General features: G+C 33.7%; 1 protein-coding gene across 1 annotated transcript; it reads right to left on the bottom strand.

Moving 5' to 3' along the window:
* Positions 1-983: 983 nt before the first annotated feature.
* Positions 984-14,664, bottom strand: LOC143063244 (putative oxidoreductase TM_0325). The gene is made up of 9 exons (XM_076235261.1): positions 14,533-14,664; positions 12,272-12,411; positions 10,563-10,655; positions 6,811-6,949; positions 6,090-6,130; positions 5,332-5,401; positions 3,818-3,854; positions 3,365-3,437; positions 984-1,174 (listed from the first exon to the last, which is right to left on the bottom strand). Exons 1-9 carry the CDS (start codon positions 14,567-14,569, stop codon positions 998-1,000), a joined length of 807 nt encoding a protein of 268 aa, XP_076091376.1. The 5' UTR covers positions 14,570-14,664; the 3' UTR covers positions 984-997.
* Positions 14,665-16,074: the final 1,410 nt, after the last annotated feature.

The following is a 16,074-nucleotide window of genomic DNA, read 5'->3' as shown; positions in this document are numbered from 1 at the left end:
AACACACACAGAAACGAACAATAATATAACAATGGCCATCTTCCTGACTTGGTACAGGACACTTTTAAAGGGGAATAAAAGTGGTGGGTTGAACCTGGTTTTGTGGCATGCCAAACCTCGCACTTTAATGGCAAAGTTAAATATAACATTGAAATGACAACATTAAGTGTGAGGATTATTTTCTACGTTTTTGTTTTTTGTTAGGGTTTTATTTATTCCTAGTGCTGATGTGATGAGATGTACCCTTTCTTACTGAATATTTTAACTTTATGTTCAAATATTCGTTGTTTTATGTGCTTTTAAACTACAGATTATTGTTCTGAAATGGTTCCGCTCTCACAATATAAAAATAAGGACAAGTTTCCAGTAGAGACCAAAATGACGTAGATGTGAACAAAGGTTAATTCCCACACAGCATTCCACAATGAAAAAAAACACAAAAAAAACCAGACATAACAAAATGTTAAACGACTTGAATTGCTAAACAAACAGCCTGAATTTACAAAACAAACACGAGTAACACAGCATGATTTTGTATGTGCTGTCTAGGTCAGGAGCCTGTAATTCTGTGATATATGGTTGTTTCTTACTGTCATAGTTGTTGTTCGTTTATTGTTAATTTTTGTAAATTGCTTCATATTTAGTAATGCAGGGGCCTTTAACAGATTTTCATAGGGTATAGGGTTTGCTTATGATACGATGATCTATATGTGTTTACATCACCTTCCTCTTATCTCTGGTGGAAAGTCGGGTCATTGGCAGTCATACCAATATCTTCTTGTTTTTATATTGTTGGTTCGCGGTGCAATTTTACTTGTATTTACTCTCAGTATTTAAGTCTCCAAGTAGATATTGTATATCATAGTATTTTCTTTCAGAGAAGAATTATTTTCGTATATACCTATTGTTTTCGAAAAAAACCAATGGCGTTTTGCTCTTTCAAATTGTTGACGATTTAATGGCATACATCAGTCAATATAATACACAATTACACGTTTTATTTAACACTTGTTGTTACTCCAGCAGATATACAATGCCGTGCGCCATCAACATATAAAATCTGACCAGAAATGAACGACGCTTCATCGGAAGCCAAGAAAGAAATTGCTGATGCCACATCTTCTGGTACGCCTACTCTTCCTAGAGGGTGTTTTGCTGCTTGTGCAACTAAGAACTGAAATGAAAATATGTTGCAACTTAATATTTTGCATACTTTTTCTACCACTGAAGTCAAGAATAAACTTTCAGACAATTACAAAACAGTTAGACGTACAAATATTCATGTAGATGAAACATAATCCAACAAGTAGGAAACCGATTTCTTTGTTACCACATGTGTTCTTTTCAAAAATTGAAGTTACACTTTATGAATGTGAAGACTTCGAATAATATTTCTTCAGAATTTAACTTCATCAGGTTCTCTCAACCGCAAACAATCGAAAGGACTAGATGTACACATATATGAATAAATGACGAACTACATAACTCATAATCCAAAAATATTAAACCTTAGAGTAAAACATAAAACACAAAACAGAATAGTTCAATCTCCAGCTTTGACTGATGAAGAATCATTTTAACTTTTCAAACAATTTATAAATTAAGAGATGGATATTAATGAAGTGTATAATTGAAGTTATACCAGTAACAAATCAGTGGGTACTTAACAAATGGTATCGTCTGAGACTTATTGATTATCGATTGTTTTTTTTCAAACGAAAGGGCGTTTCTGAGATACAAACTCATAGAAAGTAGATAGCCGGGAGATGATATGTGGCCGAGAAACATCCTCGACTTTGAAAGACCAAAATTTATCTGTTTATCGCTATTTTGTAATGTTCGTAATGACAACGTTGTGTGTGCCTTTAGATTCTAGCGATGATTTTGTATCGCAAACCAGTAGCATATGAAAAATTATCAAAAAAAGAGGTCAAAGGAAAAATACACAAAATAGTGACTTATCGTTTATACCATATAAAAATTATAAATTGAACTTTTGGTACGAATTTGACAAAAACATGCATGTGGCATTCATACAATTAATATCGTTGAAGATTGGGAATTGGAGATTTTCGAATGAAAAGATAACTGTAACACCAAGTTTTGACACAATATAAATTAAAACCAGATGCTCCGCATGGCGCAGCTTTATACGACCACAGAGTTCGAACCCTGAACAGTTGGGGCAAGTATGGACACAACTTTCAAGCTTGATACAGCTCTGAATTTGGATTGTAATTAAATAGTTGACACACAACATAGGTTTCTGACACAGAATGAATGTGGTCTAAGAACTTAAACTTAAAAACTTAAAATTTTTATATTGGACATTTACCTATTATGGTCCAATATCCAAAATCTAAATACATGGTTAGATTCAGAATATCAAAGAACCCCAAGAATTAAATTTTTAATGAAAACAAATAAAGTTCAATTTTGGACCCTTTAGACCTCAATGTGGACCAATTTGATAACCGGGCCCAAATATCAAAAATCTAAAAACATGGTTAGATTCAGCATATATCAAAGAACCCCATATATTCAATTTTTGTTGAAATCAAACAAAGTTTCATTGGACCCCGATTTGGACCAACTTGAAAACTGGGCCTATAATCAAAAATCTAAATACATGTTTAGATTCAGAATATCAAAGAACCACAAGGATTCAATTTTTGTTAAAATCAAACAAAGTTTAATTTTGAACCCCGATTTGGACCAACTTGAAAACTGGGCCCATAATCAAAAAACTAAGTACATGTTTAGATTCAGCATATCAAAGAACCCCAAGAATTAAATTTTTGTTAAAATCAAACGAAGATTAATTTTGGACCCTTTGGACCTTAATGTAGACCAATTTGAAAACGGGACCAAAAATTAAGAATATGCATACACAGTTAGATTCGGCATATCAAAGAATCCCAATAATTCAATTTTTGATGAAATCAAACAAAGTTTAATTTTAGACCCTTTTGGACCCTAATTCCTAAAATGATAGGACCAAAACTCCAAAAATCAATCCCAACCTTCCTATTATGGTCATAAACCTTGTGTTTAAATTTCATAGATTTCATTTACTTATACTAAAGTCATGGTGCGAAAACCAAGAAAAATGCTTATTTGGGCCCCTTTTTAGCCCCTTATTCCTAAACTGTTGGGACCAAAACTCCGAAATCAATCCCAACCTTCCTTTTGTGGTCATAAACCTTGTAATTAAATTTCATAGATTTCTATTTACTTATACTAAAGTTATAGTGCGAAAACCAAATGTCTTCGGACGACGACGACGACGACGCCAACGTCATACCAATATACGACCAAAAAATTTTCAATTTTTGCGGTCGTATAAAAATCTGAATAAAGGTACCTTTTGATAGTCTTCATCAGAATGATATCCTCTTTCTCCACGTCTAGCTATCTTCGACACTATTGTACCTGGACTAAATAGAAAACACATTTTTAACAAATCAGTCAGGCCTTATATTTAGTAAAAGAGGGACAAAAAATACTAGAGAGACATTCAAACTCATAGATCGTACTAACTAACAACGCCCAGCTAAAAAAGAAAAAAAAAACAAAACAAAAAGACAGACAGACAGACAAACAGACACCGAATAAGAGTTATTATCAGGTTTGTACTTACATGAGTAACATGACGAGTACCACATGTGGAGCAGGTTATGTTTACCTATCCGGAGCACCTGAGATTAACAGAAAAAAAAACATGTGTGTATGATGCTTTTCAATAGATTGTTAAACAATCGAATCTTGCTGTCGTGTTGTTTTTTCCTAAAAGATACTAACTAAAAAAATGACTTACTTTACAGAGTTTACTCTGACACCAAATGGAGCCAATTCTGAAATGATCATAACAAAGCATCTTAATTATATATATATATTTGATAAATCTCTTAATGTTCATATCTATAAAAAGGCAAGGGAATACAAACATTCAAAAATCTTTGTTAAGCAGTTTTCCCATCAAAAGTAAAATAACAAACATACCGAACTCCGAGGAAAATTCCTAATCAAATGACAAAAGCTCAAACGCATCAAACGAACTGAAACATTCCTAACTTTGTACAGACATTTTTCTAATGTAATAATGATTGATTAAACCTGTTTTTTTTAGCTCACTTGATGGAATATGTTCGTTGTTATTCTGCGGTTTGCATGTTGACTATACTATTATATTATTTGTTAGGGCGTTTCTCAGTGGTGAGCGTTCTTGCGTGTTCGTGTTGTCTTTCTGTTATGTGGTGTTGTCATTAAAACGATATTTTGTTAACATTGTCATAAAGCACGAGTATTTGCTAGCCATTAAACAAGGTTTAACCCCATCATTTTTGTCTTAAAATGTCCTGTACCAAGTCAAGAATATGGTTGTTGTTTTTAATTTCCAATAATTCGTTTCTGTGTGTGTTGGCGTTTGTTTTTGTTGCACTTAAGTGTTTCTATTGTTCCCTTGTTTTCCTCTTATAGTTGATGTGATTTCCTCGATTTTTGTCTAACTCGATTTTTTTCTCTCAATCGATTTATGACTTTTAAACACCGGTATACTACTGTTGCCTTTTGATTATGACAGTCGGATTAAATTCCAAGATATTGATAACAACGTATGAACAAAACAAACAGACATAAGAGAGGAAATCTTGATATGAAACACACGTGAATGAATAAGTCATCAATTTAAAGGCATTATTTAAACTCATAAAATATGAAGGTTATGTATATATATACCCAATATGACGATCAAGTTTAACGCAGTTACATAAACATAGAATTTTGGATTGAATAAAGTATATAAAATATCATAACAGCATTATCATGACAGTTGTTCCCAAAATAACCTCAACTGTCTACGATCATCAATTCTTAACATGGGCAGAAGATATTAATCTGGGATTTGGATGCACTGGGTATTGATTAACTCATCATATCCGAAAGGCTTTTTTGTTAGTGCATTAACGGCAGTTTCAAATGTCCTGCTGTTTTACAAAATGAAATCACATTGATAAATAGAAGTTGTTTTATATGAAACAAAGTGCACCCCACCTTCTACAATTTAATTCATTTCAGTTACATTGGAAAACAGGAAATGTAAGTTGATCTGATTTTAATGTCGCATTTTAAAGGAAAGTGTACTAAAACCATGGTTATATAAAAACTGCGGCTAGTTCAACAACCGCACAATCCCAAACCAAATGCTGATGAACCCTGTAATATTGCCCTCTTTTTCAAAGTGTCCGTTACATCTGAAACGTGCTTAGAACATATCTAACGTAAGTTGTTCAAATACCTTAAAATTCCTCAAAAGCTATAAATTATACTGACCTAAAGCAAGACATTGTGTAAACATATCAATAGCTGCTTTACTCATACAATACACAGGCAGCTCTCCCATCTGTAAAGACAAGGTATAATTACTCATTCAAACCATCAACATGATATACACATGCTTCACCTCTACACTTTATTCAAATGTAAAATATTTTACAAACTAGACAACCTTAACATAATTTCGATAGATTTTCCATCTGATTTACTGGAAAAAAGGAAAATATGAATCAATTTCAAATTAAGTTTTGATTTTTTTTTTTGCTCAATGTACGTATTTGCGAGAAATATTGATTCCATTATTTTTCGTAGACATTAAACCATAGGGACGATCTTTATTTTGTGGATAAAAAAGAAACTTTATTGATACACAGTGGTGTTATTTAGTTTTATCGACTTCTGTTAATCAAAGACAAACGCGTGAATAGATTCTTGTTTTATATGTATTCCACGAAATAGTATGAAATGTGATATCCAGTTTAATTGTCTCCATAAATTGAACTTGTTTGTTCGCAGGTATTTTGCAAAATCACAGATATATGTTCGTCGAGCACCACATACATTTTGGACACATGATATAGAAAAAAGTAAAATACCAAAAATACCAATGTCCGAGAAAACTTCAAAATGGGACGTCCTTTATCAAATGGCAAAATCAAAAGCTCGAACACATCAAACGAATTAAAAACAACGAAATTGAACTAACCGGTCTGACACCACCTTAACTTGCCACATATTACAGGAGTTGAACTTACCGGTCTACCGCCACAAATACTTGAAACAAATACAATATTTCCTGTAGAAAGAAGGAAGAAATAATAGTCAACTGTGAAAACAAAAATTCAAACCAGTGCATGTTAACTAAAATTTCAATGCATTTGCCCCTTTCCATTTGCTTGAAATATAGTCAATTCTGTCATTTTGGTCTTTTGTGGATAGTTGTCTCATTGGCAATCATACCACATCTTCTTTTTTATATGATAGTGTTGTATTTGTTTAATATCTATTAGTTGCGGGTTGACATAATAATTAGCTTTCTAGTCAAGACGAAAACATTGTCATTGCGGAAGAAAACTTAATACAAAAGTGATATAGGAATGCCCATTTTTTGTTCAGTTCAGGAAAGTGCCAAAATGTGTGTAACATATTACTCAAACATTGGAATTGTCAATTATGTACTGTCTATAGAGACAAATTCAAAGAGACAAACATTTGTTTTTGACCTATACTTTAACTGTGAAGGTCAACTTAATATAAACCATCGTTACTATAGTAACTATACACATTCCTCAATTAGAGTTAGAAGAAAACACTCCGACTTAGCATCTTAATTGCAGATAAGAACAACAAGTTCTAAACATTATTGTCAGTTCTTATCAAGTATTATACTTGTAATTGCTAAATGTCAAAATTATTTTCATATCGTTAGTGTAGATCCTTGGTTAGAACGACTATAACCTTATTTTAAGTAACTACCTTTTGTTTGTTTTATATATTCCATGGCGGCTTTAGTTAGCATGAATTGTGCCTTGACATTTGTGTCAAACATTTCATCATACTCTTCATCTGATGTATCACCGGTTTTCAGGTAATGCACCATTCCTGCATTATTAACCTAATTCAAAATCACACATAAATAACATTAAATAGCAAAAAAGTTTAATAAGAACCTCTAGGTGCTATCCATTCATCTTTTGTGATGGACGAGGTTTTTTTCTGGGGACAAACTCGTTTGTCAACTTTAATCAAAACCCTTGTTTTCCATACTAAACAGAAACACATTTTTTTTAATCAATCTTATTTTTTAATTTAACATTTTTTTTAATTTCAATAATGAAAAAAATACGTTTTTTACTTCCCTACTGTTCTGAAACAAATTGTTATAATTAATAACAATCTAGAGACAAACAATTTATCTTAAAAAACATGCCACACAAACGAAAAATGTTCTGTAACTTATTATTTATAAAGACAGATAATGTATAACTGCTCCTACATTAAAATAACAATGACACGGCACTTTAAATTTTATTTGTCCCGTTTCTGTGTGCATCCGTATGGTTTTGTTTTTGTTTTTTTTATATATGTTCAAATTGTTTCGCATTGTTTTGGTTGTTTATTTTAACAATAAAGATGTATCATATGAGTTGTTGTTTTGATTATTTATTAAAATAAAATTGGCATTAAATATATTTTAAGTCGTTCATACATTGTCATTATACATTCACACCTAACATGAATAATAAAATTATTACTCAATAAAAATTATAAAACATGAATGTAGATACAGCACTATTAAACAATTGCATGAACGCTTAAGCAACTTGCACTCTTAGACACTCATCAAAACATAAATCTCAGATATTCTAATACATTTCATTTTCACAGTTCTGATGTCCAATGAAACACAGTTGTCTATCCAAACATTTCATCAATATAACAGTAATAATTAATTTAAAGTCAAACCATTGTTCATAAATTTCCTAACACAGAGAGTTGATTCTTCTGTCTTTGACTTTAAAAAAACTGGGTAACTTTAGGTTGAAGTAAGTCAGCAAATATTGTATCAAAGTTCAGTTTTACATTTAGCAGTTGGTTTAATATTCTTGTCTTCATGCTGTTTCGATGACTGGTCTTACCTGTGAGAATACACTCTCCACCTCTGCTGTACTAAGTGGAAGTGTGGTGGCCACACTTAGAAGTCTATATACCAAGTGATACATGTCCTGTGACTGTAGGGTTGTGAAGAAGTTGTAGTAGTTTTGTCATTGTCCTCTCCTGTGCCGTCAGGGTGTTTAGTAGTTGAATGAAGTCTTGTTATTGTGTCTGTAGTTCTTCTGGTCCATGGAGAAGTGGTCTGCTTGTCATGTTGAACATGTCATTGAACCAATAAAGTGTTTGGAGTCCACCAGGTGTAACACTCAAATCAAGGACTAAAAGCTGGTGAATGATGTCTCTGTCAACAAATCTGTCTTGAATGTTGTTGATCAAATTGGTCAGGAATGGTTCTTTTACTTTTGTGTTGAACCAGAGCTTGATGATGTTGTTAGCTGTAAATCTGATGACATCTGTGAGTACTTTTAAAGCTGCCATGGCCCATCTTGAGTTTGTCTGGTTTCCAGCATCCTAATGGTTTTTCTAAGTATAGTTTTAACCATGCCAATGTTCATATCTCTACGTTGAAATACCAGTGATAGGGTAGATACGTGTGGTAAAGTGTCTGCACGTAGCAACACGGATCTCAGTGTGGTTTGGTCTTAAAGGCTTATCAGGATGCCATTACCAACTGGGTCAGTGCTGATTTCTGATGTCTCTATGTTGATAACATCAGACTTGTAGAATCGGACTATGCTGGAACTGCCTGGTCGTTGGATAACCATCTGCGATGTTTGGCTTGTTCGATAGAGAGCAGCGCTTGGTTGAAAGCAGCTTGAACCATATTAAGACTGGCTGTGTGGACAGAACAATACTTGTAATAGTTTCGTCATGTTTTTTTCATGAGTGGTACAACCTGTTTGTACAAGCCAGTGCTAGTCGATAATCTCTGCAGTTGTAATCAATGATGGGTTGTGGTTTTTTAGTTTTTTTGCTATACCATTCTTTCTAACTAAAAATACTGCTGCACCCTCGGAGGCAAAACCAGACATGTCACTCATAAGAAGTTCTATTTTGTTGATCTCGGTGATGATTGAGTATAATGTAACTGTCTCTGCTGTTGCATTTGGTAACTCTGTATCGACTAAAAGATGCTGTCTGCATTTGTTCGGTTTGGTTGATGTATGCGGAACAGACTGCTCGATGTTTAATAGATCGGTTGTCGGATACGTCGTCTACCATTAATGAAAAAAAAAGGGAATTGATTTTACGTTGTTTGTTACCGTGTCGGGGACTTGCTTTCTGAGAAAGTTAATTCCATAAAAAAGAATGGCAAACGTAGATACAAGTATCTTGTCTTAGAGAGGGATACATTCGTCTATGTAAAGATTCACTCTGATTCAAACAAAACATTCTCAACAGACTGTCGACCCTCTTCTTGCCGACTTGTTTCTTTATTATTATGAGGCTGACTACATACAGGAACTTCTTAGGAATAAAGATATTCTTTCACTTTACGTTCCGCTATATAGACGATGTTCTCTCACTAAATAATTCAAAAATTGGTAACTATGTTGAACACATCTATCCCATCGAACTAGAGATAAAGGATACTACAGATACAGTCTGCCTCATATCTTGACTTACATCATTGTACATCTAGAAATTGACACTGAGGGTCGGTTAAAAAAAACCTTTACGACAAAAGAGATGAGTTCAGCTTCCCAATTGTGAACTTTCCATATCTATGTAGCAACATTCCAGCAGCACCTGCATACGGAGTATCTATCTCCCAATTGATACCATATTCCTAGTCTTGAATTTCCTATCATGATTCTTTGATAGAGGGTTGCTGCTCACAAGGAAGCTATTAAACCAAGCGTTCCAAATGGTGAAGTTTAAATCCTCCCTTCGTAAATTTTACGTACGCCATCAGGAGTTGGTTGCCCGTTATGGAATAACCGTTTCACAGATGATATCGGATATGTTCCTTATGTCATGTATGTCGTAACTACAATCCCCTTCCCTTTTCACGAATGTGACTACCAGACTACCGAATTAGGCTATTTACCGGATTTGTAATAAGCAACACGACGGGTGCCACATGTGGAGCAAGATCTGCTTACCCTTCCACCTGAGATCACTCCCAGTTTTTGGTGGGTTGTTCGTGTTGCTTAGTCCTTAGTTTCTATGTTGTGTCTTGTGTACACTTATTTGTCTTTTTGTGTTTATCGTTTATAGCTATGGCGTTTTCGGTTTATTTTCGATCTATAAGTTTGACTGTCCCTTTGGTATCTTTCGCCCCTCCTTTAAGTAGTTCGTGTACTATTTAACTTTAGAATGTGGCATTCTTTGCTAACCCTAGGTTTGGTAAGTTGGTAGCACAAAGTTCAATGCAAAGATCTATCATGCTGTAGAAGTGGTTAAATGTTTAGAAGTTTTTGCTTATTAAGGAGTGCATAACTTTGAGTACACAACAATGGTTTCTGGTCAAAAGACGTAATATTGTTGGACATGTCGTTAACAGTCGGATTTAGAGAGTGAGTGTTAGTGACTGATTACATGTGTCTCTGTCAAGTAACGTTGGAAAACTCATTTGTTAAGTGTAATTGATATAAAAAAAATGAACTTACAAGTACATCTATTTTCCCGTATTTCTCTAAAGCACCAGATAATATTTTTGACTGAACAGTTTTATCTGTAATATCTCCGACGACCGAACCAATCTGGAAATAATAAAATAATCTGAGTAGAATTGTTATAACACAGTATGCTTTCATTCATTGTTTATACTTTTTACTGAAATATTTACAGAACAGTTCTATACTGTAACTTTATATATAAAATATAACTTTTACATTTTGAAGATCATTTGCTCTTCAACTTCATACTTTATTTGGCCTTTTAAACATTTTTTGATTCGAGCGTCACTGATGAGTCTTTTGTAGACGAAACGCGAGTCTGGCGTAATATAATTTTAATCCTGTTATCTATGATGAGTTTATTGGTTTTGCTTTTAATAATTTCTGTTGGAAGGGATATTTTTACTGCACTACATGTATTGAAAATGATCATAAACTGCATATATCCATTGAAAGAAATACATGTCAGTTTTATCCATCCGATAATTTTTAACTTATTTAGTGGTAAATAATGTATAATTTACAACCAAAGAATTGAATAGGGTCACACAATCTTCGGCGATTAGCTTTTAATTTTGACTTGCAAATGGATAATAATACATGCAATTTTACAAATAAATGTAGGTTGAACTTGATGAATTCATTCGCATAAGTTAACAAACATTTTAAACCATGTTGCTCACGTCCTTAAATATTTCAAGTGAAAAGATAACACTATATGATAATGTTTTTCAACATTCATTCATCAGTCACGTCTCAGTCATTACAGCTGAACGGACGTGCTGGGCCAGCTCTCCTTTACCCGCTATGATGAGGGTTTACAGTTAAGATGATCAACGAATTACTACTTTAGATGAAAGTAACCAATCCAACGCCGTACAAGTAAACGCAATGGTTGGGCCGTCTCCCGCGTTAACATGCACTCCAAAACCATTGTATCATGGGGAGTGTTATGCCGATTAACGTCCGAGGGTTGTATCCTAGGTGTTGGGTGATTGACCCTCATTTCACTGCCTCACGGCTTTGGTCCTGATAACGCTTCCTGTCATCTTTAGAACTACGTCCACGACTCATCTACCGGTACTCCATCATCGAGGGTAGCGGGCTGCCAAGCTGACACACTGGCCCTGAAAGCAGCCGTTGTGAAGAATGTAACACCAAATTAGTAAAAAACCAAACCAAAACAGCTCACAAAACCAAGATGGCGACCTCCAAAATGGCGACCACCACTCGTTCCCGACCGATAGCAAAAATTATTGAAACGCTCACCAAACGCCTTCGGGCACCGAGCCGACCGTGCGAGGGCTGTATGGCCAGTCAAGGTCGTTAAACACTTCCATTTGATAATGTTTTTACATTTTTTTTTCATTAAAAGTATTTAGCTAAAAAACGTGCCAAATATGTAAAGAGTTCTTATTTCATACTGACTAAAATCCCTAGTAAAAAAATATGGAAAATTCCCAGACTAATTCGATTATAGCAGGGACGCATCTTCACCAAGGGTGTTTCTGGGAATTTATAGATCTGGGCTGTAGAGGGAATTGATTTAAAAAAGTAATTAAGAAACCTACGCATAACCAACCGCTCGATATCACCATACTATAACCCTAAAAACAGGACTTCATTTGTCAAAAATCCATGTCGGTGAATGAGATGCTATTTTTTGGAGGTCTGACTCTTATCATGTTTTCAAAACTTACATTTTCATCAGGTAACCCTAACTGCACACATTGGTCTTTTGTCTTTTGTAAATTATCGCTATTTCGACCAGTAAGAAATAGTTTAGCCCCGAATTTAGCGAAGTGTAGCGCTGTCCCTTCCCCAATGCCTGCACTAGCACCTACAAAAAAATACACGTATGTAAATATTACTAGTACATCTAGAAAAATTAAAAGGGGACTGATTAAGACTGAATAATCTGATTCTATAAACTATTGAATAATATTATTAATTTACAGCGCTATGTCAATCGAAATTATAAAGTTCCAGATCAATATTGGCGATATAAAGCATGCATAATGATACAATTAATCAAGTCAATATTGGCGATATAAAGCATGCATAATGATACAATTAATCAAGTCAATATTGGCGATATAAAGCATGCATAATGATACAATTAATTAAGTCAATATTGGCGATATAAAGCATGCATAATGATACAATTAATCAAGTCAATATTGGCGATATAAAGCATGCATAATGATACAATTAATCAAGTCAATATTGGCGATATAAAGCATGCATAGTGATACAATAAATCAAGTTTGCGAAAAAGGTAAATGTCAAATACTGATTAATATCTTTACTATAGTGCTTCTGCTGCTTTTGTGCTAATTTTAGAAACTTAATGTGCTTTTATGCTTTTTATGTGCAAACCATTTCATTTGTGCTTTTGTGTTTTTATCTCATAATTGCATGTACCAGTATGTGTTAAACTTGTAAGATGCTTAAAGAACTTTTGTGCTGCATGTTTATATACTGATTGAACTGTTGCTTTATATGTTTAATGTTGTGTGCATGACTCGATATGTATGTTTTGTTTTATTTGTTGTTATGTCGGTTTTAAAAGCTCTGAAAAAAGCTCTTCAGAGCTTATGTTTGTAATTGCTTGCTTATACCGACTCTGAATAAAGCTTTATGTCTTATGTCTTTATAAAATTCGCATCGTTAAGTGAATTTACGGTTGACCAGACACCGATATATTGACGATAATCATGATGTTCTCGAATGGGTTGAAGACCCATTGGTGGCCATGGACTGTTTTCTGCTCTTCCGTGGAGTTGTTGTCTATTTCACACATTCCTCATTTCGATTCTCAATTTTAGATTCCGGAAATCTCCAGAGAAGGATGAGATTATAATACTTTTATTTGTTTTAATTACCATTTAATTCAACTTTCAAGTAACCTGAAGAAAATTTATTGACTTTTACCAGAAAGGCTAAAGATAAGGTACATGGTATGGACAAATAAAGGATTGCTTTAATGCTATGATTTTGTATTATAACTTGACGGATACTTCTAACCATATTCTACATTTACGAAAAAATAATATTTTTACTTTGAATTTTTCGAAAAACTAAGGATTTTCTCATCCCAGGCATAGATTACCTTAGCCGTATTTGGCACAACTTTTTGGAATTTTGGATCCTCAATGCTCTTCAACTTTGTACTTGTTTGGCTTTATAAATATTTTGATATGAGCGTCACTGGTGAGTCTTATGTAGACGAAACGCGCGTCTGGCGTACTAAATTATAATCCTGGTACCTTTACTAACTATTTATTTGATCATATATCCAGTTAGACTGCTGAATTTATTCAAACCCTTCTAGACGTGACATATTCATATTTGTTGTAATAATAATAATAAGGGAAAAGTTGTCAACATTGGCGTTCCATATATATGATATATATGTATTAATGAACTTCAATCATCCTCGGTTCACTTGAAAAATACAATTTATAAATACTCTTCAGATGACTATAGAGGCCCCTCATGGGGGGGGGGGGGTCCTAGTAATCACATAATCACCATTTTTTTGCCAATATAATCACATAATCATTAAATATTTGCTTATCTTTAGTAATCAAATAATCATAAACTAAAAATACAGTCCTAGGTAATCAAATAATCATGAAATATTTGGCTTAATAATCAAATAATCATTAAAAAAACGGCCAAGTAATCACATAATCAAAAACCCCATGAGGGCCCTCACTATATTACATATAAAAATAAATAAATGTTTTGTTTTGGTATCACTTTTATTATTATCGTTATGATGGTGCTGTTGTTATTGGTGTTTAACTTTTATAAAACTCTCCCTGATTTTTCTGTAATTTTTTCCCAGGACTGTGTTATACGAAGATAATTTGCCATGTACACATTGTGTTTTTCACTGCACTGCAACACATGCAGTGTTTTGCACTAAGTATACTATTGATATTAGATATCATACCTGTGATTACTATGACTTTTTGTTTCCAGTTCGTCATGGTGAAATAACTGAGAACTGACGACAATTTTTATATCAACGAAGTGATACTGATAACACAACCGGTGTTAGTATAACTTGAATCTAGGTCATTTAAACCCGGACTCAGTTTGATAAAGTTAATTTGTTCACACCATGTCAATTTTATACGCCCGTTTACGGGATGTATTGTGGTACGTTGTCCGTCTGTCCGTCCGTCCGTCGTCACTGACATGTCGAACATTAACTAAGAAACGCTTTTACCAATTTGCATTAAACTTTGGTAGTTGTTTATATATGTTGACGTGAGCTCCCTTTCGTTTTTCAAAATTTTAGATTTTATGTTTCCGAGTTACAAGGTTTTATTCAGAAAAAAGTTTTTTTTTCCAGTTTTCGGACAATAACTCAAAAATGTTTTCAGCAGTTCTCATGAAATTTTGATACGTAACCCTGAAGTCAAAATATTTTTTTTCTACTGTCTGTTTGCTGTTTTTACTAGGCCACACCACTTCCAAGAAACATGATATCCTTCCATTTTCCTGGATTAATATCCCCCAACAGATGCAAGATTTTTAAAAATCTATATATATGTTTCAACTCAGCATAAACTTTTATATATAAACATAAACGACATTTTTTTTAATTGAGTAGTGGTATTAACCATTTGTGAATTCCTAGAAATTCTACAGAACTTCTGGACAATTTTAAATCTCGGTCTATTTCTGAAACTAATTCTAACATACTTTTGATTTTTTAACCCTGTATGCTTACATTCCGGGAATCCCCATGTGAAATTATAAAATTGTTTTGTGTAAATATTGAACGACAAAATTTCTTCCTATGTGACGTATAATTTTCTGACGTCAGACACGCGAAGCAGTGAATGTGTTTTTAATTTGATAGATGCTTAATTTTGTGCTTTTTTGTAAAATTGTTTTAAGATTGTAACACAGTGATGACTACTTTCAGGGGCGGGTCCAGGATTTTGGAAAGGGGGGGGGCGAAGTTTTAAAAATTCACCGAGCGTAGCGAGGCGAAACATTTTTGGGACCTGTTTTTAGCCTAAAAAAACATAAAATAAGTGTAAAATACACTTTTTAAACGGTTTCTGACGTGGGGCATGTATATTTTATAGTTGCTGTAAAGTGTAAGGGTAGGACATTTTTGATGCTTTATTCTCCCTGAGACTATAGTAGTATCAGATTCTCCCTGTTAACTGTCTATCATAAAATGATAGTATAGATTCAAAGCTATGTACTGATATATTGATTTGAGACTTGTCAGTAATAAATAGACCTGGGCAATTCTCGTTTGTTGTATGTTAAGTTAGCACAACCTCGTTAGATTTCTTGTTGTAAACAAGATATACGCCGGGCTATTCGATGGAATACAATACGACCGACACGAGTTAAAACAGATGAACACGCAATTTTATTCAAGTGTTTGGTTGATATGTTTCACCAAACAAAATGAAGGGAAGTGAGGGGTTCCAAATCAACAAAAGGCTACGAATGAGTCTGAAATGAC

The sequence above is a fragment of the Mytilus galloprovincialis genome, chromosome 2 (genome assembly GCF_965363235.1).
Source record: "Mytilus galloprovincialis chromosome 2, xbMytGall1.hap1.1, whole genome shotgun sequence".
NCBI lineage: Eukaryota > Metazoa > Mollusca > Bivalvia > Mytilida > Mytilidae > Mytilus > Mytilus galloprovincialis.
The sequence above is the reverse complement of the archived record's forward strand: the minus strand, read 5'-3'. Positions and strand labels throughout refer to the sequence as shown.

Bases quoted from the DNA above. Each gene is read 5' to 3' on its own strand.
- LOC143063244 (XM_076235261.1), bottom strand. From the start codon at position 14,569: ATGACGAACTGGAAACAAAAAGTCATAGTAATCACAG. The intron at 12,412-14,532 runs GTATGATATCTA...ATTTTTTTGTAG, and splicing joins AAAAGTCATAGTAATCACAG to GTGCTAGTGCAGGCATTGGG. The intron at 1,175-3,364 runs GTACCTTTATTC...TTTTCATTTCAG, and splicing joins CTGATGAAGACTATCAAAAG to TTCTTAGTTGCACAAGCAGC.